This window comes from Tachypleus tridentatus, chromosome 4 (assembly GCF_004210375.1).
Source record: "Tachypleus tridentatus isolate NWPU-2018 chromosome 4, ASM421037v1, whole genome shotgun sequence".
NCBI lineage: Eukaryota > Metazoa > Arthropoda > Merostomata > Xiphosura > Limulidae > Tachypleus > Tachypleus tridentatus.
Genome location: NC_134828.1, coordinates 63,540,640 through 63,568,223, shown reverse-complemented (window position 1 = coordinate 63,568,223; position 27,584 = coordinate 63,540,640). Strand labels below are relative to the sequence as shown.

Genomic DNA, 27,584 nt, shown 5'->3' with positions numbered 1-27,584 from the left:
CTATAAATTACTCACATCATTAAGGTTTCTATGTGGGTTAATACATTTGATTATTCGGTACTCGCACAAGTTTCAAGTCCACGAAACAGAACGATCATTCCTTATTCCACCCCAAGTTTCACTCATTTCCGATTTTCGTTATGCATTTAAGATATTTTTAGTTTAATATGTTTATTATTGCAGAGAAATACAATATTTATGAAAGTATTTTTGGGTGGGTAATACTGTATACTTCAATGGTAGATGGTAATTAATGGATTTGGTAACTTTTTTTCTTACTGATGTGTCTTATGTAAAACAGAAATTAATATAACCGTAACGAGCGAGGAGGCGAGCTACTGTTTGACCACTACTTTACTAACATTGTATTCACCCACTAAATGTTTGTTTGTTTATGAATTTCGCACAAAACTACTTGAGGGCTATCTGTGCTAGCCGTCCCTAATTTAGCAGTGTAAAACTAAAGGGAAGGCAGCTAGTCATCACCACCCACCGCCAACTCTTGGGCTACTCTTTTACCAACGAATAGTGGGATTGATCGTAACATTATAACGCCCCCACGGCTGACAGGGCGAGCATGTTTGGCCGACGGGGATGCGAACCCTCGACCCTCAGATTACGAGTCGCACGCCTTAACACGCTTGGCCATGCCGGGCCGCCCGCCCACTAAATACGGAGTTTTCTATGGCATTTTGAAATTAATTTAATCAAAGAAATTACACGCTTGTGCCTGTTTTATTAGTTATAATTAAGGTTTTTTCTTTGAACTGCTTTAGATAAAACTTGATCGCACGGCAGGATAGAAATGTTGAGAAATCTTATACGCAGCATTAACGACAAATAAAGTTTGATTACGAATTTATTTTCTGTGTTTACTATAGCGTCGATTGAATATTAATTGTAATAAGTATGTTTTTCGTTTTAATGTATTGGTCAGTATCGTTAATCATAGATGTTTGAACCCACTGAAAGTGTACATTATAATTTATTCTCTGTCTTGGTACTGACGCTATACACAGGTGAAATAGTGAATGAGTGTGTTTTTTTTTTTATTATAGCAAAGCCACATCAGGTCATCTGCTGACCCCACAGCCGGGAATCGAACCCCTGATTTTAGCATTGTAAAATCCGTAGACTTACCGCTGTACTAGCGGTGGGCGAAATAGTGAATGAAAAAACTAGAAAATCTTACGTTCGTTTGTTTAGCAGTTATGTATCGCTTAATTTTTCGAATTTATTCCGTTAGTTTCGCATTTTGCCCGAAAGACAGCCTAAGTCTGCCTAGAGGGTCACCTGTTTTAACCACTCACTCCATCGTATGGTAGTGCGTTGTCTTTTAGTCAGTCAACAGACACTGAAATGACGTTTCATAAGAAACTGTTAACTCGGCAATTTGTATTATCGTGACGTCAATAAAAGATGCACATGATATGAACCACGAAAAGAATTATGTACTCTATAGTTCTGTGGGCTACAACACAGCATGACATATGAACTCCAAAACTATTGAACCATTAGGGTGTGGTTGTGCTTTGTATTTTTTAATGAAATTTTACAAGGAACTTTAGAATAACGTGTTAATCCTGTTTTTTTAAGAAATTATGTAATTGAGAAAAAAAATGTTATTGATGATGCTGAGTACTGTTTCAACCTATTTTTACATACAATACACATCCTTCAAAATTCGAAGAAAGGATGTTACATGAAAGAAATCAATCTTATTTAATGAGTTTGTAAGCCTGTAATATCTATTAATTCTAAAGCGCAGACCTCTGTGAAAGCTCCTATTAATCAGACGAATTTTCGTCCTGTAATTATAGCATATAACCACCTTAACCATTACTAGAACTTTAGTTTAAACAACTTTACACGTCAGAAATGGTCGCTACCTTCGTATTCGATTATTATTTCTGTAATTCACTGCTAGACTAGCGTTTAATATTTCAACTTACAAAGAATCCTTTATGCAAAGCCACATCTGTGTAGTATAACACCATTCAACCTTTGTACAGGACTTGTTAGAAGCATCTGTCAGTGTGCTGAGTTAGTTTCAGACACTTTATATCTTCTACGTAAGTCAATTTCTTCGTTACTCTGACCACCTACATCCTGTGTCAAGGACTAAAGCGTTAAATAAGGATAGGTTAAAATAAACACTTGGTTACCCTACCATATTAAAATACACTGTTGTAAAAGGAACAAAAAAGAAATAAATATTCAGTTAGATTAAAATATAATATATTTAGGAATAACAATAAACTACTTGAATATTTTTGGATGAAATGAGAAACATGCAACTGGAATAAACCAATAAAGCCCACATTAATAAAAACATAACACTTACTTTGGTAATGGCATATCTGTAAGCTTCGTGCTAAGACTACCATCTGGAAGTAAACGTTCTAACGTCTGCTTAATGACCTCTTAGTAAAACAGCCACGTAGATGGATGTTTAATCACGATATACAATCTGCAAATATAGTTTAGTAAAGAAAGCAAAGAGACTGTTAGTGGACAATAATCTACGTCGTAAAGATTAATACAAACATCCGCGCCCATAGACGGTAAAACATGTAGTATTAGTGTTTGTTAAATTTGTATTAAATTTGACAAAATGTATCTACTCGAACATTGAGTGTATCGCAACTAAGCATCGACTATGGTATAAATAGATAAAAATAAAGATCATTGAGACAGTTGTCGAAGTATAGTTTTTCTTTTTTTCTAAACATTGAGGATTGGTATTTGGAGTCAGATATACCAAGTTCTCGTGATTCATTGATTGCTGTTTGGTTTCATACTGTGAGATATTTTCTAACCCGTATGACCAGTCAATAAAAGAAACATTAGAGGACGTTGTTCTAGTCTTATATATATATATATATACATATTAATTCAATACAAGTGTACCGGTCTTTTTTTTTCTTATTGTGTGTTTTATATCTTCTCTAGCCACACGTCATGATCATATAATAGTGCCACCAATCTCTCTGTATGAGGAAGTCAGTGACATAGAGGTCGCTCTTGAAGAAGACGAATCTAGAGCTGAGTTTGGGTGAGTATATAAAAAAATAAAAATAAAATAAAGCATACTTTTGAATATAGTTTCTTACTATTGTTATTACTTTACTCTTTTGACAAAAATGCCTGTAATTGAATACGTTAAAAAAGATTTGTATGTTTGTTATGTATTGTAATTTATCTCGGACGAGCCTCCAATTTATTATGTTACGTATTACAATTTAAAATAATCTAAAACTGAATAAAAATATAAGTTAAAGTTAGAAGACAATTAAATGTCGATATGTTTCAAATTTACGACATTTGCTAACAAGACTGATATACACAATTTTCTTTCTTCATATAAATATATTTTAATATACAAAAAATACTACAATTATAATAAAAGTTATTACAAATAATGATTTACATACAAAACATTTACAAACTTATAAATAATATTGAGTCGTTTATCTGTTCTGGAACTAAATATTTTATTGGCGGTTCACGATGAGCGAATTAATTCCGTGTTTCGCGGGATTGAATCTCGTCGCACCAAACTTGCTCGCCCTTTTAGCTGTGGGGGTCTTATAATGTGACAGCCAATCCCACTATTCGTTGGTAAAAGAGTAGCCCAAGAGTTGGCAGTGGGTGGTGATGACTAGCTGCCTTCCCTCTAGTTTTACACTGCTTAATTAAGGACCGCTAGCGCAGATAGCTCTCGTGTAGTTTTGTGCGAAATTAAAAAAGAAACAAAAATAATTCCGAGTATTATATTGGTACGATTTACTTAACGGGAATCTAGCTGGCTCTTCGTGAACTCACTCGAGTTTTTCACCGCTAAAGTTATGTATTCGTAAAAATACTGACGTCCGATGTTAATCTGCTGAAGTCAAACGGTTTGTAACGTTCAAACCTATAAACGTTTCTGGTCAATTATCTGTAACCTCCCAATTAATAAGCGTTAATCACACTTATAGCTTTCGAGGTTTATAGTATACCAACTGTGGCAAACCAACATTATATACTAGCTCTTTGCGTTGCATTGGTTACCTTGTATAAGTTCGAGAAGAGATTTTTTTAGAACTTTTAGCTAAAGCAGTAATACTGGTATTTACAGTATTTACATACATAAGCACCTCGTTGATTCTTACACTTGAGAATATTCTACAAATTTAGTATGTAGGCGGAAATTTCACATTATACATTTAACAGTTACATGTATTTCTAAATAAATATTTAACTAAAACAGACATCGATATTAAAATAAATATACAATAGTAAATCTGTCATTCGTTTAATAGAACTTTGCTTACGAAGAATCAAACATTCTACTGACATTTTTGACGCTTATGTTTCAGTAACATTCTGTACTACAGTCAATAAGAAATATAAAAATACTTTTCAAGCAATGCAAAATTAAAGTGGATTAAGAAACCACGCTGTGTATAGAATAAAACTAGAAATAAAAATAGAAACGTTTTCTTAAAACCACCCGACAATAACGTAGTTTTAATTCTCAATTCTCAAACATAAGGAGAGTTGTTAGTGTTAATTATCAATAACGATTTATGGAATAAAGTAATAAAAAAGCGTGTATACTAATAAGTCTGAGTTATTTTACTCACATTACTAACTTTATTTAGGACTTGTGGAATGAGTTGCTATGTTTTGGGATGTTTATGGTTTTGTGCTCGAAATGGATATGAAACATTGTTGAAATTCATTTCACTGGGTGGAAGCATTTACGCTTGCGTAGACAAGGCCGTACTCTCTAACAAAGGATTCGCACATTGAATAGGCACGTGAACGTGCATGATTATTTCAAAACCTTTCACTGAGTCTCAGATTTCTCATTCGCATTTCATCTTAGATGTAAATGGGTAAGATATATAATTTAGCGCACGAAGCTTTCGAGGAAGCAAAGCGGACTCAGATACTCAGAACTTAAGGTTTTTATCAAGTCGACGCCTTGTTCAAAATAGATGTCTGTTTAAATATCTTTCAGATATCCGCAAACAATGGGTAATAGTTTCGGTACAAAAGACCTTCCTAATTGGAAGAACGGGAACAACAAATACCAAAGTATTTGTCGAATGTATTAATCGTAAAGTACGCATCAAAAACGTTAGCATTCTGCATTTAATTATGTTTTTAGACAGTAATTGAAAACAAAATTACTAACATGTGCAGTAGTTAAAAGATATGTTTCGGAATCAAGATATATATATTTCTATTTGCCAAAACTTTATGGTGTTCATACACACAAAAAAAAAACCAAAAAAGAGAGCGAGTGTGTTATACGTTAAAAAGAAATATCTGTTAATGAACGTGTGTTCACCAGTGTACATGTGTTTTGATACCCCCTCATTGATTAGGACAGAATTTTGATTTACAAAAAAACAAATCACACTAGTAGGCGCTAAACTGACGGATACTTTTCGTTTCATCCACAACTTGAACCATAACCACTTTGTTAATTATTCACACTTGCTTGGATGTGAAGCAAACATACTTCTTCTTTTTGAATATCCTAGTTCGAGGTTGGCGACAAGTAGACGCCACCCTACGTCGAATTTGTATACACATATATCCAGATAGTCTTTAGAGGCGTGCCCTTGAAATTAAACCATTTTGTTAGTCTCTTCGATAAATAAGCCTCAAGTTGTGTTGCTGTCATATTCACGTGTCTGTAACGTATATTACATTATCAAATATGTCACATAGAAGTGCACTCCATTGTTATATTTCAATTCTTCTTTAGTATGTGACACCTTAAAAACTTGATTTTACTGTGTATGATTACAGTATATTGTTTTTCAATCGTCTTTAACCCCCTCATGTCGTCCTGTGTTTATTTGTAAACTAATCAATGTGAGAAAAAAAAAACGAGAAATCGAGAACTTGCTGGTGTAAAAAAGTACTGAGATGGTGGGTATGGATCATATGTATATATTTCAACAGTTGCAAGATCATAGAGACAGATTGCATATTCCAGCAGTTGTGGAATAACTTTGCTTTTTTATATTTGATAACGTATGTGTTGTGGGAACATGAACACTTGTTTCAGATGTGTAATAAAGGTTTCGTAAGGATGTAGATTATGTGGTCACAGCAGTCTTAACTATCACGTGGGTCATTTGTATAGAGTAGAATCCCTCCTTAGGGATCGTGTCTATCGTACAGTTGGTCACTTGCGCTGATTGGTTAAGCAGTGGATGTGTAGTTTTATTCCAACTTTCAAGAAGTAAGTCCATTGTGCTAACAACGTAGTGTTACTCAGGTTCTTAAGTTTCTTATTCACTTTCTACAGTTCAAGATTAATTTTGATTATTTCTAAATCATTTCGTGTTGCCCACACTTTTAAATGTCGCAGCATAATGTATTTCTAGCCAACATATTAAGTTTAGTCCCTTCCAGTGGCTCAGTAGTACATCTGGAGGCTTATGATGCTAAAAATCGGGTTTTGATAGCTGTTGTGAGCACAGTACCGATAGCCCATTGCGTAGCTTTGTGTTTGACAAGGAAACAAAAATTATTGTAATATATATAATAAGTTACTTTTTGTTTAATGAATATACTTTGTATGTGGCTCTTCATTTTTCCACAAGTACTTCTCATATCCATATTTACATAGTGAAATCTCCGTTCTTTTATTTTGCGCAGGATCTAAGCATCTGTTGGCCAATTAGAATTGTCGTACGGTAATTATGCTTAACAACATTGGAAATTCTTTAAATAAACTAGTATTAAGTTCTCTCTTGGTAACTAAATATTCCTTGTTGAATTTAATAACACGCAGCTGTACTATTTCCAACAGTGATAGGAATATAGATAACTATATTTTTAGCGATTACAACTATTAAGACCTAATGGCTTACAGAGTCAGATTTGTTAAATTAGTGATATTTTATGATCAGACAACCTATGGTAATTGAGTTTTTATACGATGAAAAGTTAAACTATTTTATGGAATCTGAACGTTGTCCTTCCAACGAATACTTTCATTTTGTGCACTTGATGATTTATGTAACTAACTTTTTGGGTGTCTGTTAATACCGCTATTAGAAAGTTAATTACTTGATGAAGAAAAGTTAAATAAATTTCCTTATCAATTCCCCACTATCAAGATAGTCATAGCGAAACGTATTTCACGGAGATTAAAAGGCACTGCTCATCAAGAATTACTTACTGGCTATAACATTCTTTATCAGAACCAGAGAACTACTATAACTTCAGAACATTGCCCTCAGACTCACAACTAATTCCATACGTAGAAACTCACCATCATCAGACCACCCACAAAGCCCATGAAAAACTAGGCATACAAAACCAGCTAAAATTGCATTAAATCATACACTGTTGAAACAGGCGAAAATCTTATAGAGTAGAAGCAGTGAACACCAAAGTCAGACCAGACGTATGAAAACGGGTGATACCAGACTTATGGAAACTAGTGCTGCCAGATATGTGGAAACTAGTGGTTCTTCCACAGCTGTATATGTCACAACTTCCACATATCAGTTTCATTGAAATCATGTTTCTATTCTTGAACAAGTTATAGACTAGGAAATCCATCATGTAAAAGAAGTGTTATTCACATGGCTACTTTGAAACCCTTCAAGGAACTGAAATTGGTAAATTTTGGAAACCTCTATTGTGCTAACTATATTATCAAAGAAACTTTACCTTTACAGTAGTATAAAAGTATCTTCCTCAGTCGCGTTTAACACAGTTTCAATCTACTACTGTTACAACTTGCTATCCTTGATAAGGATTGAATAAGTCAGGCTTGGTAGGAGACCGAGGTCTTACGTTTTTCTGTACCTACAATGGCTGTACATATATATAAACTATAATAGAAATTTCAATACTTTAAAAAGTGAATTGAAACACAGTAGAAATTAAAACTTAAAAAAATTACAACAAATAAAAATTGAATTTAAATTATTGACGTTAATAAAATTACGTAAACAGGACACCAGTGAAACATTTGACATTCAGCTGTCTTTCACAGCTGCGTATACGTTTCAGTATATTCTTCCTCTATATGATCGGCCAAAATGTTTGCACATCTTGTAACAAATAAAACCTTAATTATTGTAAAGATGGAACACAAATATACTTGGCGTGCGCTGTTAAACTGAGAAATTAGTGTTATGTTACACATTTATGTATGTAATTTAAATAATGAAACTTGCTCTGTGGATGTCATGAATGACGTATTAGAGCAGAAAACAATTTTATCAAACACCTGTATAAAGGCTTGCAATTCACTATTTCACCTATTACAACAGAACTTTATGAAAACATATATAATGACAAAAATATAATATCAAGTTATTATAAATACCTGTTCATATTAAACATCCAGTACTTGGTTGGTTGTTCTTGTATTATAATAATTTTTGCAACGTGGTATGTTGTCGATGAGGTTACCGATGTAATCAAGCATGATTTTGCCCCAACTTCTTACTAGATAGCGCTGCAACTCAGCCACGATAACTTTAGGGTCGTAGTTAGTAATTTTCCAGCTCAGTTTTGCCAAAGACTTCCCAATGAAGTTATAATTTGAAGACTTTGCTAGTCATAGCAATCTTGTAACATCCTTCTGGTTGAGATAATCCTCAACCCACATCGCGCCCGATGTGAGCAGCAGAATTACCATCTTGGAACAAAAAAGTTATTGCCAAATCTTTCCCAAGCATATAGCAGAAATATTTTCTTCATGTGATGTCTGTAGCAGGCATCTTTGGCGTTTTCTTGAAGGACATGAAGAGCAGCTTTTCCACATTTTCTGGAAGTCGAAAAATTTGATGCCCTATAATTTATGGCACGTGACGAGGCATGAATATACACCAAGCACAGAGAAATTTCTCTGAACAAAATGTTTAGAAAAAGTTATATCAAAAGCACACCCTTTTATACAAAACAAGAGTGTATGTGCAGTTCATGAACAAATGCTAAAAACAACTTAGAACAAAATAACAAGATGCACATGTTTGTTCAATCATACCTTCTATGTTACTACTCGAGCATTTACTCTGCATCTACTCTATGTATGTAGACACCAACGTCAATATAGATCAATATAAATACATTTTAGCCAAGATTGTATGACCAGAGATAAATCTCTGCTAAGCAGTTCCACATTTTCTTTCCAAGTCAATGCCGATGAATAAATTTGTTACTATTCAGGGTTTGGCATGATCCGGTCTTTAGAGCGCATGCTCACCCACTCAACTGTGGGGGAATTACATTGTGATAGTCACAATAAAATATGTCGAAGGTGTTGACTAACGTCTTTCCTCTAGTATATAACTTTCAAGTTAGGCACAGGTAGCCCTCGAGTAGTTTTTCGCGAAATTTCAAACAAACAATGACAATTTGAGAGTCGCGGGCTCGAATTTCCGTAACACCAAACATGCTCGCCTTTTCATATGTGGGGACGTTATAATGTGACGATCACCCCACTATTCGTTGATAAAAGAGTAGCCCAAGAGCTTTGATGGGTGGTGATGACTAGCTGCCTTCCTTCTAGGTTTACGCTGCTAAATTAGGGACGGCTAGCTCAGATAGTCCTTGTGTAGCTTTGCGCGAAATAAAAAACAACAACAATTAAACAAATAAACATACACTATCAATTGTAAAACAGACTTTTAATTATATAGGAGTATTCTTAATGACGCTTGCTGTTTTATGTCCTGTTATACCAACACTTGACATTAGATTCTGTTCAGAATGGAAATCTCTATTTAGAACTCAATCGGATTTGAAAGTTCAAAGTTAATATGATCGTCAATGTTAAGGCCTGTCAGATTTTAACACATTACAGTTAGTGTTTCATGGCAAAATACACACTAATTTGCGTAAAGGAAAAATAATATAACTTAAGTTCATTTTTTTTAAATTTTGTATTGTAATGTGCAACTTAAAATAAATATTATCTTCAATTAACTTCACTTTTAGTTTTTGGAGATAATTAACGAAGTATTTCTCAGTTTCTACGTCTTGTTTTTAACGTTTCAACTACAATGTAAATGTCTTTTCCATGTAGTTCAATAAATAATGTTTTTAGGTGTAAACTGTGCCTCTTTATTTTAACACATTAACTATTAGCGCTGCAACATCGAATCTTTTGAGGCGTAAACCTTTTACTTATTCGAGGATATATGAGTCATTTTCCCGGGATATTTGATTTTCTCTTAAACACGTGTTTTCAAACTTTAGTTTGTGAAACTGTTTGTAAAACATTAGGTGAATTTTACTTGGAATACCTAATTAGGCCCATATTTATTTTCTGTTTGCTAAATGGTATAGGTATAGGAAGTGAGTGGTAAACAGATGAATCCAGTATGTTATAAAGAAGAAATAAACGCACACCATAAGCGTTATTCTACACTGTGGGCTGGACGTATAGCTTAATGATTAGTATGTCGGGTTGTAGATAGAATTAAGCCCGTTGTGTGCTACTGAATATGCTTCATACTTTCTTTCGTCTGTGGGCGAGTTATAGAGGTGACAGTCTATCTCACTTAGTCCATTCTACATCACGCTAGGTGAAATATTAGATTATTACTTGCAAATTTTTTGGCTAAATGTATATTCGAAAACAAAAACAAATCTGTTTGTTCGTGGGAAACTACTAAGTCTGTCTTTCACCTTCTCTAATTTTAAACTGCAAACCACAGGCGAGGCAATCTCTCAGTAGCACTTAGAACCAACTAATACTGGCATTAACCGTTACTTTACAATGTTTTCTCGGGCAAAAGGGCTTGAGTATTTGGCCCCGAGTTTGATTCCATAGATTGCTAACCGAGCACAATAACCACCAGGACAAGCCCGAAAGGTAGAACACACATAAATTATAGTATACAACGCAAAAATCATGGGTTCGATTCCCCTCGGTGGACTCATCAGATAGCCCGATGTGGATTTGTTATAAGAAAACACACACCAAATCTTTTTTGCAAGTTCAATTATTTATGTCCAAAATGATATGTTTTTAATATTAGATTTCATATGTAAAAGGTGTGGCATGGCCAGGTGGCGTATGACTTGTAATCTGAGGGTCGCGGGTTCGAATCTCCGTCCCACCAAACATGCTCGTCCTTTCAGCCGTGGGGGCGTTATAATGTGTCGCTTAATCTCACTATTTGTTGGTGAAAGAGTAGCCCAAGAGTGGGCGGTGGGTGGTGATTACTAGCTGCCTTCCCTCTAATCTTTCATTGATAATATAGGGATGGCTAGCGCAAATAGACCTCGTGCAGCTTTGCGCAGAATTCGAAAAACAACATTTGTAATTAATCACACCATCGGGTAGTTGAACGGCAAGCTTAAGAGCTTATTGTGTTACAAACGGAGTTCGAACCCTGTGCTGGTCCAGGCACATACAGCTGTTTGCGGATATTCATGTTTAACAACAATCAGAAGAAATATTTTCTTTTTAATATCACTTATGCACCTCCTTCGGCGGATCAGCGGTAAGCTTATGGAGTTACAGTGCTAAAATCCGGATTCAGTCCACCGCAGTGGACAACACGCATACAGCCCTTATTTGGATTTGAGTTAACAACAAAGGGTTTTTGTACTTCGAATTTTTCAATCAAATAAACGACCAGAGTTAACAAGATTATTTTTACTACATAATTAAATATTTATTTTAACACCTAATGCCGAGGTTTTGAAATAATTTGTAATTAAGACAATTGCTGGTTTGTAAATAAGCACAAAGCTACATAATGGGTTAACTGTGCTCTGGCCACCACGGGTATCGAAACCCGGATTATTTAATTAAACTGTGATCATAATGATTGATAGAACTTTTCTTTCGGTTTTCTGCAAGGTTTTTGGTCCTCTCTGGGTTCTCTATGGCATAAATTATGTTTAAAACGACTACAACATATGTTTACTGAGCTAGCTTAGAACACGATATCTAAGTAACCACTGAAAAATTAAGTACAAATAAAACACAACAATTTTCGTCTGTCAGTTGTTATGGTAAGATGTGGCAGCGACCTCGTGATCAAATTTTGAAATAAAGAAGTATTCACCCACTCTGATCTTTAACTTCGATTTATGATAATTCACGTTTTCAATTTCAAACTATTTACAGCGGTAAGTCTATGGCGTTACAACGCTAAAATCAGGAGTTCGATTCCCCTTGGTGAATTCAGCAGATAGCCCGATGTGGCTTTGCTATAAGAAAACACACACACTCAAAATATTTTATTCGATGACATAAATTCAAATCGAAATAATTGTTTTGATAAATAAAAGAGCAAAGTTTCGTAACACCGAAGTTGACGAGCCTTTACTGACATTTAATTAAATATTTTAAACTAATCTCTGATGTGTTTTATTTTTTCGAAATGGTAGATTTAGTTTCTGAATATATAATTAATTAATTCAACCGCTCCTATCCTTAATTAACGAGTCACAGGTAGTTGATTGTGTAACTTTGCGCTTAACAACAAACGAACATAATTAATAAGCACTTTCGTAAAAGTTAAAATTGTCAAGATCTCCAAAAGTAAAATATAAGCAGGATTCATTTTTACATTTGCTATTATTTGGTTAAAACTAGCTGGTGAAGTAATGTGGATGTGAAGTTTTAGGCGGCTACACCGAAATAGAACTTTCTAACGATACCAGTTTTTAGTAACTAAATTGCAATTTGCTGGTGATTATAAAAAGGAAAAAAAATTGAAACGCAGTAAAGCGACGAGTGGGATTATCATTATAGTTTTGTTTTCATTGTAATGGCTATACCACACGTGCGGCTCTCCCTTTTGTTTAAACGTATTTCCTAATCTGAGGGTCGCGGGTTTGAATCTCCGTCACACGAAACATGCTTGCTCTTTCAGCCATGGGAGCAGTATAATGTGACGGTCAATCCTACCGTTCGTTGGTAAAAGAGTAGCCCCAGGGTGGCGTTGGTTGGCAATGATTAGCTGCCCTTCCTTTAGTCTTACACTGCAAAATTAGGAACGGCTAGCGCAGATAACCCTCGAGTAGCTTTGAGCGAAATTCAAAACTAAACAAATAAGATGTAACAGTGATAACTTTGTTTTCGAATAAAATTACGGCTGGCTTATATTTTGATTGATTTGGGCTGTTCTACTATTACGCTGCTAATACTTGGAGTTAGCTTAATCATGTTAAGTAAAATTGAACTTGAAATTATTTTATTTTTCTATTATGCATATTAAAGTACTTTATTAAAAAATATATCAGAATAACTGAGTACATTGTGATTCCGTCATATAAACTCCATATCTTATAAACTGAATTTTGATGATAGCCTTCACGTATTGCTTCAATTCATGCACGTTGCTTTGAATGATAAGTTTATTAATGTTACGAACAACTACGTTTAATGAATTATATATAAAACTCTCCCACAGGGTATACAGTCGTCTTTCGACAGAGGGTAAAAGTTAAGCGCCTCTGTATTTTCCGTGTAATTACGAACCATCTAGTTAATCGTCAAGTGTTACTGGCTAATCACAACTCTCGACGGATTCAACGATACAGATTCGTTAAAAAAATAATGTACATCTCTATTCTTTACAGTTTTATTGTCTGTTGTTCATATTCTCGATATTCAAGGATAGTTTCGAGTGTCAACATTTATTACAGGATACAAAATCACACACTGAGTGTAGTGCTTTACTCATATCAAATTTTTAAAAAAATTAGATTTTATTGTTGTAACGCAAAGCTACATAACAGGCTGTCTGCATCCTGTCCACCATGGAAATCGGCCTGAATTTTAGCGTTTTGATTGCGTGAGGTTACAACTGACCCACTGTGGTACATTTTAGAGAAGTTCGCATACAAAAAATACAAAATCACCACTTTTACTATAAGTGGAGTGTCAGAAACGTAAATAAAATTTTTTGTTGCCATTTTAACATAAACTTAAGTATTTACATGGTTTAAAAAGGTATTCGCTATTCAGTGTGTTTGTTAACTTTCTCAGTTTATCAGTAGAAATTTTTGTTTCGAGGCACTTTTTCAGCTGTTAGCTGTTATGATGAATAGTCCTAGAGAAATTATTTGAGACATAATATTTTTAATTAGATAGTTCTCTTGTGAATTAGAGTTAAGAGATAAGTTCGCGGACGTAAAAACGCTTAAATCGGTGGTTCGATTCTCTACAATGGACAAAGGGCAAATGCCCCATTGTTCGTTTGTTTGTTTTTGAATTTCGCACAAAGCTACGCAAGGGCTATCTGCGCTAGCCGACCCTCATTTTGCAGTGTAAGACTAGAGGGAAGGCAGTTAGTCATCACCACACACCGCCAACTCTTGGGCTACTCTTTTACCAACGAATGATGGGATTGACTGTCACATTATAACGTTTCCATGGCTGAAAGGGCAAGCATGTTTGGTGCGAGGAGGATTCGAACTCGCGATTCTCGGATTACGAGTCGAACGTCTTAACCCACCTGGCCGTGCCGGGCCTGTTCTGTTGTATGGTTTTACACTGAAGAAAACAAACAAATACATATTCGTTAACTCCTGAGAAAATGACAGTGTTAAAACACGGACAGAGATTGGTTAAAAATACCTGTGCATACCTGATGACATACCATAGTTGTTCGCAAGCTACTTTCCATTTCAAACGTATTGAACGAAAGTTTCTTCGCGTTTTACTTTCACAGGAAAAGTATTTGTAACTTTCTCCCAGTAAACATATTACTAAAGTATAACTCAGTGACAATCGCATTCATATCTAAAGAAATATTAAAACTACATTAAAAATAGACGCATGAATTATCTTTTGTTTGTTTAAGAATTTTAGCGCAAACCTGTGCAAAGAACTATTATTCGCAAACCGTCCCTAGGTTTTGAACTGAAAATATTGTAAACTCTTACAACTCTCCCACGGGACCAAAGTTTGGGTAGTTATTTTGCGGAAACGTGGAAGCGAACCACGAATTCTCAGATTCAGGGCCCAGAACAGTGTCCTCTAAGCCACGCCTAGCTCTTTCTTATAATAAATAAAGTACAGTGACAATTATCTTAATATCTAAAGAAAAATTAAGCCACATAACAACGAAACGTACGAAAGAGCAGTTATAATTTTTATTATACACCCTTAATTTACTATATGAGATGTGTAATTAAAAAATTGCGGGGGAGGCTAGAAGATCAGTCAAGTGTTTACAATAAAAAGGCTTACCAATACTAATCTATCTAATCAAAAGTGTAATGTGTGTGTGTGTTTGCGTGGGAAGCTTTTTCAACTTCTTTAAACTGTACAAAAATGAAATTAAGAGAAGGGAGAGAGGCGTTGATAGTACTGTGTATTATAAAGGAAAAAGTATTTGCAGTGTACATGCGTTAAGGTTTTTGTGTGTACATTTTTACATTTTTTGTCGACATGTAGATTACCGATATTTTCACTCTATTGAGTTTAAATACTTTCCCCCGATACGTAGTTTTGAAAACGTCGCTACATATGGTGTCTTTTACTGGATAGGTTGATCAGTTTTTAATATTTTAATCCACTTAGATTTAACCTCTCAGTCATTGAGACCTCCTACACGGCCCTGAGATTAGTTCATACCTAACCTCTTACACGAACAGCCTGAGCAGGTCACTTAACTATTCTTATTGTTTTAGATACACAGCACTGTCTTTACAATTTATAAACTTTGCACATTCAAATACAAGTTATCACAACCTCAAAAAATGTTTCGTACGTGAAGCATGATTTCCCACCTCCATAATTTTCTTAATTTGATTACGTGAGATAGATTTAAACTCCATCCAAGTTCATGACCTTTACACTTTTTTCTCAAGATGTGCACTAAAACAACATTAAGTTGTTGGAAATGATATAAGCTCGGGAACAGTGGAGCCAGTGTTGCCCTCTAATTACTTATTTACTTATATTAACTATTTGTTTAGATTCTCGGTCATGATTTATAGTCGTTATCAAAACGTTGGAATGCTAAACGAACTATCTCAGTTAGTTAATTTTTGCTACGTTTATTTTGTTCGTGAATTTTTTGAGTGTTTGGTCACACTGTATTTTCGAAAGTCTTGAAGTTGAATATATTCTTATCTCAGAATTTTGTCCAGATTTTAAGAGTTCAACAGTTGAAAATAGGAAGATCAAAGAAGTTAGTGTATTTCGGCTAATATTAGACAAACGCGGGATAAAAAAGAACGTAAGATTGATTATTAAATGTTGTGGAGCGTAAAGTGAATGAGTCAGTTTCTTTGTGCGTTTGATAAAACGTGTTTGATAGCGTAATTTACATTGCAAAAACCCAAATTCACAAAGTAAACATATCTAGATAATTAATTTAAAAGGAATGTTAGAGTCAAACAATTTATATTTGTTGATTGCTTTTCTGAAACGATATAAGTATATGATGTGATGAGAAAATAGGACCTTCGCAGATTAAAGTATTAGGAATTTCAAACTGCTTTATTTTGTTTTGAATTTCGCGCAAAGCTACGTGAGGGCTATCTGTGCTAGCAGTCCCTAATTTAGCAGTGTAAGACTAGAGGAAAGGCAGTCAGTCATCACCACCCACCGCCAACTTTTGGGCTACTCTTTTATCAACGAATAGTAGGATTGACCGTCACAATATAATGTCCCCAAGGTTGAAAGGGCGAGCATGTTTGATGTGACAGGAATTCGAACACACAAACCTCGTATTATGAGTCAAATGCATAGCGGGCCAGGAATTTCAAATAGGTATAGCTCTACAAAACAACTATTGGTTGCTTTATATTTAAAAACAAAGCAACAGAATGAGCTATATGTGCTGTGCTCACCACAGATAACGAAACGCATGTTTTGACGTTGTAAGCCATCAGGGGGCCAAAATTAACAAGTGATTACTCCATTTCTGTTAAAATAATAAAGTAAATTGTGTGCATGTACAAAGTACCACAGTTACGACGCTGATTATAATGCATGAAGGTATCAGAAACTCTAAGACTAAACATATTGTAAGGATAAAATATCTACATTTCTGTTTGTAGGTTTGAAGAAGACTCGAGATTTTCAACTCCCCTTACTCATTTGGCAAGTGGAACAGCATCAAACGGTTTGTCGCTTTGATAATATTAACAAAAAGTGATATAACAATGTATAACTAGTTTACTACTTTCATTAAGTTGTTTTTAGGGACATAACCAGGTAGAAAATTTATCTGTACTATCTATATATATATTTCTCTTTCTTTCATTTTTACAAAGATTCCAACAGTGCGTTACATCACAAATTATGATATGCAGCCACAAGTTTGAGTGTTAAAACAAAATCGTTCGTTTGTTTGTTTGTTTGAAGCTAAAAACATAGTTGGACAATGCACTATCTGCGCTCTGTCAACCACGGGTATCAAAACCCAATTTCTAATGTTGTAAATCGGCTTATTTTGATGGATAAGAACTGTTAGTTCAATCTGATTTCATTATCAATGAATATTGTATACGTTTTGGTTATTGAGATTCCTGTTCAGTGATTTAGAAAATGAGATAGCGACCAATTCCGTAAGTGAGACCAACACAACAAGGTTTGTAATATGGAAAAGATTTATTAGTAATATTTATATTTCTTTGAAATGGAACAATAATAAGAAAATATAATGTTTCAGCACTCACATCCACGGTGACTAACTGGACTCTCTTTTTCAAGATAATTGGATATAACTTTACTCTCACAGATGATTATTATAAAAACTTAAAAAAAAAAGAAATTGACCAAATTCTTCACTACTTTATAACTATTTGAAGAAATCAGAATTCCTCAAGATATAAATATCTAAGCTAACATATTGGTCGTTTGCAGAATTAAGTGTGACTTGTTTTTATTTTGTAGTATGAATAACGAACGTTATTGATTTTGTTGTAAGTCAGTTCACGAGATAGAACTGTTTTCATCGCTCGCTGAGCGTCTTATATATATGTGTGTGTATATTGATACACAGTTAAGATCTCTTTGATCCGGATGTTGACTTTACCGCTAGGTGCCCCTCACAACGAGTGTAGCGTGACGTGTTTAGTGGTGTTAACTTGTCTAAAGAAAATTATTTTAAAAAATGAAATGGTAATGAAAAAAGAATGGTAATCTTTATTTCTCGTCCAAGTAGGTTCACAAGAGTATTACTTGCGCGTGGAACGACCTCTGGTGAATATCACCCGCTTTCCCGGCCAGAAAACAAAATTATTTTGTGCTTTCAGTGGGGATCCGACGCCTGTTATTCACTGGTACAAGAACGAGGCACCTCTACAAGAAGAACGTGGACGAGTTGACATTAGACACAAAGACAACGGTAAAGGTCACGTGTCATCCAGAGTACGTCTTCACTATCTCGATACTTTAGATACAGCCTTCTATAAGTGCGAGGCCAGTAATGGGTTCAAGACCGTGGAAACAACAGGAATACTGAAGGTTAACGGTGGTGAGTAACATTTCTATATATGCCAAGACACTGTACTAAACAGATGTTTACAATACAGAAATATCAGAAATATTTAACCCTTGAAATTTACGTAGTGAAAATTACGTTAAAATGAGATGAATTTGTTTTTCGTATTTCTCTTAATTTATGTATTTTGGATTCATAATCAGAGCCATGCAAAAATAATCTTGAGATCTATCTTTTGTCTTCAATAAGTTATTTCAAATTGACGAATTCTGGTATTAAACTTAAGGCCTCTTAGATTTTCCGTTTCAGATTCAAAATCAAACGCGTGTAAAAGTAGCTATGCAGATCTATTTGTCTTCTGTTTCGTACAAGTCACTTTCAACTGACGTGTTTTGGTAATGAACTCAAGGCCTTGTGGACAATGACTTTTGAGAAACAGAAGATAAAGTTGAAATGCTGTTGAATTCCGTCCCGTTTAGAAAATAAAGTCAAAGTGACTGTGGCTGTTATAAGATTTCTCTAGTCTCTTATCTGTTGATCAAAATAAAATGGGTAACTAGGTTTTGACTTATCCTGCACTCATGTCAAATACATTACTTGTACTAGTACTTCATCTATAACGCTGTCTAGCTATTATTTATTATTGTATAACTATTTTGGTTTATTTTTTATTTTACCAGGAAACATTCGAACGCCAAATAGCATGCCTGAGTACCCACCAGTTATTGTACCACATTTTCCAGCGCTTGGTGGAAGGTATGGATGGAGTTTGTGTTGTAAATAGTTTTGTTGATTTCATATATAATTTCTTGAATTATAAATTATTAGTTTGCCTATATATATTTTGTTATTTACGAAAGAAAAACAAAATGCGAGTGTTCTTTGACGAAAGGTTAATTTTAGTTGTTGGAATATTATTTTGTTTGAAAGAAAAACTTCGTGCAAGCCAGCTGGTTTATTTCTCAGCAAGAAGTGTTTTAACAATGCCTTCCTTGTAGCAGTTTCAGTATTCATATTTATGCATTTTCATCTGTGTTCTTGTGAGTGACCACGTATTTACGTAGGCTAAAATTTTAATAATATTGTCACTTTAAAGAAGATTTCTCACAGTTACCTGTCCGTTTCAAAGCTACTTGTGATAAGAATAATACATTCATTACTTTGATAAACACAAATTATAAAGAAATCGATTTAATGTATCTGTATTTGTAATCACTTTTTTATTATTATTACACGCCTGTGAACATTCCAGACTCCAAAATAAGCAAAATGAAAGTCTTGGTTAGAATTCTGGACGGTGTAGCAGTATAATTTTGTTTGTAATCATTTATCATGTCACGCAAAATGAACATTTGCTTATAAAGTAACGAAAGCACTTCGCCCTTACTCTTTTTCCTGAACGGTACTAAACGTCAAAACCTCCTTAATGTTGAATGTATGGCTTGTTTTTATCCAGATAAACTCTTAAAAGGACAATGTGCCAACTATACGGTTCAAATGAGCTTTGTTTCTTGAGGAAAACAGCAATGTGTCAGGATAATAGAACTTTTTTTAAGATGTAGTAGCTGTAATGCGGTAACTAGATAGGAACAACTCGAGATAATTCGATTTCGTGCACTCAGTGACTGATTATCTGTCATCACCAGATTTGATGATGACGCAAGATACCATAATGGCTACAGACGACTTCATATTGTTGCTGTTTTTGGTATTTCCATAGACTGATGACTGAGTACAGAAGTTTACCACACAGTATGTTCTGTTATTTTCCAAGATGCAACTGAGTTTATAAAATAAAGTAGAATTAGCTTCAAATCTAACAAAACACAATTTGATTCAGACCGAATGGATCTCAGTTATAACAAATTTCTACATTTCAAAAATCTTGGAAATTCACCCAGAAATTATATTTTTTATTGTCATTTCATATGAAACAGAAATCATGTTTTGAGGAAAAAAATGGAAATTTTAAAATTACTTGTTCACTTGTTTTCAAATATTGGTTAATCCATTTTCTCTTCTGGTTAAAAGAATGCCTTAAAGCGACCTCAATGGTTCAGCGGTAGGTTTAAGAGTCATAAACAGTAAAGTTCGTGGTTTGTTCCACAGCACATTAAGACCATCGTGCAACCTTTGGCTTAAAATCAAATCAATAAACAAAATAAGAAAATAAGAATATGTATTTTTTTTATCAACCAGTTAATTTCTTACAACATATACTTTCCATGTTGGATACGGTTTATCCAATTAACATTTTCAAATATCCAGTAATACGACAACACTTTAAGCTGGAATTTTATTCTTTTTAATAATTTGTCTTTCTATTTGTCTGTAAACTCAATTTTCTAAGTCATATTATGAGTTATTTCCCTAAAACACATATATTGTTCATAAGGATATATTAAGATGTAATATGATACATCATACATATGTATGTATTACGGTATGTATATTTAGGGTTGATGTTGATATAAATTGTATTTATTTTTTTATAAAAGGAGAAATACGTCACTTAAAATTAAATTAAGTACTTACGACAAGGATGTAGTGATCGAATATTAGTCGTTATTATGGTTAGTTGTCTGTTCGATAATCTAAGTTTAATTACTGGTTACTAACAAGTTTTATCCTACATTTTGGCTGATAATCTGTTGCATACTTGATAGAAATTCTGAGAAGGAAGAATATTTCTGTGTTAGTGGTGACTAGTGTTCAATCCTGGGTCTTCTTTTTGGTATGTTATGAAACCTGGATACCTCCTCTTGAATATATTCAGTCAGTCAGTTGATTCAAGTTATAATAGAAGAGACCAAAGAAGAATACATAACACATCAGCTTGGGTATAAGGAAGACATCGCCAGCAACTATCAACATTTTAATACGACAGAAATATGTTTTTACATTTTATTACTTATCTTATAGTATTAGATATCGAACCTCTACTTAATAGTTTTAACACGTGTTCTTATTTATACACGAATCCGAGGTAATCCCTTTTCGTCCTTAGGGCATTAGTTTCGTCTTGCTCAGAAGAGTAAAATAGCGTTCGATAAAAAACCTAGAGTGGACACTTTATGTTCAATATAGTTGGGAATGTGTCGTTTGGGTTGCAACAGAACACATCAAGCAAAATAAGACGTGTAACTAAAGCTGTTTGTCTTCAGAGTTATAACTTAAAACCCCTTGATATTGCTTTGGAAAAGACAATGTTTTATGTTACATTTTAATACCTCTCGAACTTTGAGAACCCATTTGTCTTGTTGTTCAAGTAGGTTACCTTGCTTATGTTTTATTTGACGTCAAACTGCCTCCTTTGAAGTGTGACTGATAACATAAAATAACAACGGAAAAAATGTGTCCTGAAAGCTGAACTCGGAAGAAAATCCTTAACGTGACGTTAAAAACCATTTTCTCTTAGCTTTCCTACCGTAAACATGCCGCCACATGCCTGTTATTTTACGAGTCAACATCGTCTATAAAACCCAGACATCTACTACGACTATCCTCTTGAAAACCCGCCCATTTGATATATACTAAAAACACTTCATGTTCTGGAACTAGTAATATTTTCTTCTCAGATGGTTGTATTTTCCTTTAGTGCAAGTCTTGTGAAAACAGTATGGTAGATAATAGAATGTTCATTATACTTATTTTTTTTTGTTCACACCTTAACGATTTAAGCTACCATTCTGAAAATTGCTGACTTTGTATTAAAATTGTGAATTACAGAGCAATGCATTTAATTACTGTTATATTAAAATGGCGTGTGACGGGGTGTGGCCTAAAAGTTATATGCTGAGCTGCAGAATGAAAGTTCGATCCTTTAGTATGTCACTGAACACACTCCGCGCTTTCAGCTGTAGTGTCATTATAAAAGTGTCAGTTTATTCACCTATTTGATTAAAAGTAGCCACAGAGGTGATGGGGGATTTCTGATTACTTTTCATCAGAAACAGTTCTAAACAAGGGATGGATGTGTCTAAGCTCTGCATTTTCTGACCTGGCAGCATAGCCCATCTGTCCGGCCATTCAGGTTGAAAATAATGTTGGTCTAAAAGAATAAGTTTGTATGGTGAATAGTTTCTTAATAAGCTTACAAAAAAGCCGATGAATTATATATTTGTGTGTACGTGTATGTTAGCATACATGCATCACACAGAATTGGATGGGTCGATTTTCTCAATTTTTGGTACCGTAACTGAAGTTATTCAACGTATACCTGGCCTGTTTGGTTTTAGTATTTCAGTCCGAGAAGGAAGATAGAAAATCCAGAATTAGAAATAAATCCATCTTTTATAGACTTTTTAGTTTTAATAGACAGTTTGGTGGCTGAATTAATGTAAACTTTTGTATGATAATGGAAGCTGTCCGATGATATACACGAGCTATTTTGTTTCAGAATTTGTTTAGAAAAGGGATATAAACATCTCCATAAAATAGGGCGCATTTCGATTTTTTTATATGAAGACTTTTGCCTTCGAATTTAAAGTACTTCATAATTTAATTGAGCTAACTATATTTCCGTCCAAAAAATCAGGGTATGTAATTGGCATCTTATAATGTTATTGAGTAATTAACAACAACAACAAAAAGTGAAAAGTATCTAACATCATTCTTTATAAAGATTTTGCTTCCTTAACGGATACCCTCAGATATTTTCAACGAAAATTTATTTTATAAGATTTACAGCAATATTTAACCACGAATTTACTTTCAAAATGTTACTTATAAGTTATAACAAAAAACTCTTAACTCGGTTATCTAGTTACACTTTTATATAGCTTAAATATATATTTTTATACGTGAAAATATAAATACGTATAAATTTAATACTATAAGTTAAGTAAATATTTAAATTGATTCTATAATCTGGAATTTATATTTATATATGTTTTATTTGTCAAAAATATTGATGCAAAATAATTGTATAACATTCTCATACTTACTCTATTAGAACAACGTGCCCATTTCATACTGTGCAGCGTATGCATTGTTAATATTGTATTAAAAGCACTGTCTCACGGTCATTTCAAGGCGTCATTAATTCATACATTATGTGTTTAGAGGTTAGAGATCACTTTGTGGACTTTCAGGGAGTTTTTTTTTCGATAAGACGGTCATTCAGAAATCATTATATACACAATACCTTAAAACTGTTGAAAAATTAAGGATATATGGCAATCGCAGGAATTGAGGTTAGTTTAAATCCATCGAAACAATTTAACCCACCTTTATAAATTCTGAATGGATTACGTTGCTGTCCATCTTGTGTTATCATGTCGCAAATAAATTCACCAGCATTATACCGCATAAGCTGTGTGGATCATCTTGTAACAGCCAAGTTCTTACACGATGTAAAGCCCGTTGCTGTAGTAGATGAAGTGAACTAGAATAAAGAAAACAGAAAAGTTTTAATTACGTCCGTGATATATTGACAGTGCACTGTGCGAGCGACGACATCGGCCAAATCAATCTGCCAGGTGACAAGCTCGCACTTTTGAATGCCCTCACCTGACATAAACCGCCAGCTCACTTTACCGAATCTGTCCAAACTTGATGACTGGTTAGACGTAATCATCATGGACATTTCTTTTTTTCATTCTTTTTCTTAATTTTTCTTATTTTGTTTGAAGAGCGATGTCTTAAGCTCATACTCCTTGAAAGTCGGTAGGATATAAGGGTAGAGGGACATCGTTACGTTATTTGAATGTCGTCAGTGCCAAAACTGGAAGTACATAGTGATGGAGGGAAAAAGAGACATAGCATCTTAAAGTTATCGAAATTAAACAGCATGATAAACATAATTGGCAGAAAATAGGACAGATACGACATTTTAGAGAACAAGTTAACTTATTTGACTATTTTACAAATATTTTATTTACGTTACAGGAATTTAATTTCTCTATGTTAGTAAAGTAGCATCAAACAGTATGCTTTTTTTTAAAATAAAAGTCGATTTCCTACAATATTACTACCTTTGAATTGAGTTTGTTCAGAAAGTCGCTTTTTATCTGTTACCACTGAATTGCGTTTGTTTAGAAAAGTCGCTTTCTTAAAATGTTGCTATGATTTGTTCAGAAAGTTCCTTTCTTACCATGTTACTTTCGGTGAATTGAGTTTGTTAAACAAAGAAGTATTTTTCTTAACAATATGTTGCTACCGCTGAGCAGAACAAAAATGTAAGTTGACATGTTGGATCAAAATAATAGAGGAAGCCTACATTCATTAGTCACCTGCTACTACTTTCTAAAAGCGCTTGCGATATCAGATCTTTTAAAGTGTAGTTTATCATTTTCTGTAGTTGAAAGTGCTTTTCAAGCACCGTTAATGTAAGCGGTATTGTTAAGAGCCCTAGTGATTGTGTGGGAAGTTAGTTTGCTTTTATATTTGTTTTGTTATTACAAGATTGATATTATAACTACAAAAAAGAAACTAAAAGCCTGTTTGTGACATGTAGTATTGATTCAAAACCCAGGTATTGAAGTGAAACAAAGATTATACAAATATCGCCAGTCACAACATGACATCACATTGCAAATAATATGAGTAAACTGGTTGTGGAAATGAGTTAAGAAACAAAAATAATGGTAATAAGAAAACCTAATTTACTTATAGCAGCCCTCTTTGATTCTAAACTTTTCTTTGATTTTATGACAAGGAAAAAATATATAATGATAGTAAAAGATTCCATTTTTTAAGCCATAGAGGCGGCTAAACTTTTCTAATGTTATTGAGCCTTTGTAGTAAAGGCAAAGTGAAGCCTATAAAAAAACTGTTATTGTATACCTACATGTCACGTGCATGCATTCAGAAAGAAGAATGTGTAACGGTACCTAGCACGAGCGTGGGTTTACTAAAGCTGGGAGGTTGTATATGTTACATTTTATTTGTTTCTTCTTTGGATTACTGTGGTCAGTAGTCATGTTATGAACACTTCAAAATTCTTTATCGATTTAGAAGTGATCTCTTAAGTAAAAAAAAAAAAAATGTTATAAGTGAAACACGACTTATAAGTGAAATAGAATTCAAGAAATCGTGGTTTAGATTTTGTTTGTTTTGAATTTCGCACAAAGCTACACGAGGGTTATCTGCGCTAACCGTCCCTAATTTAGCAATGTAAGGCTAGAGGGAAGGCAGCTAGTCATCACCACCCACCGCCAACTCTTGGGCTACTTTTTAACAAACGTATAGTGGGATTGACCATCACATTATGACGCCCCCACGGCTGAAAGGACGAGCATGTTTGGTGGGACGGAGATTCAAACCCGCGTCTCTCAGATTACAAATCGAGCGTCCTAACCACCTGGCCATGCCGGGCCTCGTGGTTTAGAAATCACTGCAGTTTTTGACCACATAAAATGTTCACCGACAGTAAACAAGGCGTGGGTTTGTTCTAGGAAAAGTGGGTTTGTTTCATATAATGAAAAGTATACAGTTGTGAATTTAAAAAGAGAGAGCTTCAACCGCTACTTTTGACCTTTTATTTGAAAGTGTTTCCTTCTACCATAATGTCAACTGTGATTTTAAATTTTCATTCACATGGCTTATCATTTGATTTTTCAGACTTGAATTATGTAGGAAAAAAAACGGGCATTTTGTGAAATTTCTGTTATAGCAACATTTATATGATAATTTTCGAAAACTGTTGTTGATATATAGTTTGATAACGGAATATTTTTTCTAGTTTTGATAGTAATATTAATTCTATGTTATAAATTAGTTTATTTCTCATACGTTAGTTGCTCATACAGTGACGTATTGGTTAAAAAACAGTTAGGGAATAATAATCGAATTGTTTTACATGTATGTATGTATGTGTGTGATTTTTCTGTAGAGTTTTGTTAATATTGTTCTGTGATGAGTTACAAAGAACGAAAAGTGTTCGTCTCAAACTTTAAAAAATATCTCTAACGATGCAAACAATTCTCACAACAATGATATTATGTTGAAAGCTAACGTATTTACATACTATAAAGTGAAATGCAGTATTCACGTACATCGTAAAAATAGTTAACTCGTATTCTTTCTCTCCTGATAAATATAAAATGTAAGAATTTATACAAAACTTTAATTATATTTTTATTTTGAATACTTTAGTTCTCATAGCATGACTGTTTAGTAATTTTCAATAATTTGTTAATAAAGAGTACGTTCTCATAAAAAAGTAAAATTATTTTCAATTCTGTGTATACTTTAGAAGTTATATAGAAGGCTAGATCTTTAAAATTCGAGAGGGAAAAATACGTTATATTGAAAGTACTGAACCAGATAACTTCTAGTTACTCACAGCAAACTCCTTGCCCTTGTTTTCGTCTTCTTTAGCACGCAATTCCAATCATTTTTTCGTGAAAGATATATTTGAAGAAACACCTAGTTCGTTAATTGCTAGTCAACGGTGCATCTGTCACACAGACGTCTTGAGACTGCTGGAATTTAGATGGCGAGTTCCACGGATTTACTAGTCTTGGAAACACTGTCATGGCCCCAGATGTTGGGAGAGAAAAGTATACAAGAAAAGGAGAAAGGAAAAAACGGACCTGGTTTAGAGACGGAAAAACAGCGAGAAGGTGATTTCAGAGAAGATTAACAGGCAATATCAGTGAAAAAAAATGTTAATGTAATCAAATATTAGGAAATAAGCTACAACGTCAGAGAAACAAAGAGCTGAGAACAGTAAAAAATCAAAAGGTGAAATAAAAAATTCATAAATGCAAACAGAATATAAAGGAACTACAGTGAGAAAGGTGATGAAATGAAAAGAAGATACGCTTTCGAATAAAAAGAAGTGAAAATGTGATATAATAATAAGAAACTAAGAGAGAGAAGGCCGGAAATGGAGGGCAGTAGGTGTTTCAATGAAGTGTGTGTATGGAGGTTGAATACGTATTCGCTATAAACAGATAAACAGATTTTCCTGTTTCTGTATATAAATGATAGTTGGCCCGGCATGGCCAAGCGTGTTAAGGCGTGCGACTGGTAATCTGAGGGTTGCGGGTTCGCATCCCCGTCGCGCCAAACATGCTCGCTCTTTCAGCCGTGGGGGCATTATAAAGAGTAGCCCAAGAGTTGGCGGTGGGTGGTGATGACTAGCTGCCTTCCCTTTAGTCTTTCACTGCTAAATTAGAGGCAGATAGCGCTCGTGTAGCTTTGCGCGAAATTCAAAAACAAACAAACAATAAATGATAG

General features: G+C 34.1%; 1 protein-coding gene and 1 long non-coding RNA gene across 3 annotated transcripts in view; one reads left to right on the top strand and one right to left on the bottom strand.

Annotated features, from left to right (window-relative positions):
• LOC143249276 (inactive tyrosine-protein kinase transmembrane receptor ROR1-like) overlaps window positions 1-27,584 on the top strand; it is a 147,192-nt gene that overhangs the window by 67,662 nt on the left and 51,946 nt on the right. The window contains exons 2-5 of one of the 2 annotated variants that reach the window (XM_076498834.1): window positions 2,953-3,055; window positions 17,011-17,075; window positions 18,120-18,431; window positions 19,079-19,154. In XM_076498834.1, the coding sequence (XP_076354949.1) occupies window positions 2,953-3,055; window positions 17,011-17,075; window positions 18,120-18,431; window positions 19,079-19,154 (556 nt within the window). Of the gene's footprint in view, window positions 1-2,952; window positions 3,056-6,176; window positions 6,248-17,010; window positions 17,076-18,119; window positions 18,432-19,078; window positions 19,155-27,584 lie in introns of those variants that run through there. The other variant, XM_076498835.1, reaches the window with a different exon arrangement.
• On the bottom strand, window positions 20,734-27,092 carry LOC143249279 (uncharacterized). Its single transcript, XR_013027704.1, has 3 exons — window positions 26,686-27,092; window positions 23,628-23,784; window positions 20,734-21,159 (listed from the first exon to the last, which is right to left on the bottom strand). It is a non-coding gene; the product is annotated as an uncharacterized LOC143249279 (long non-coding RNA).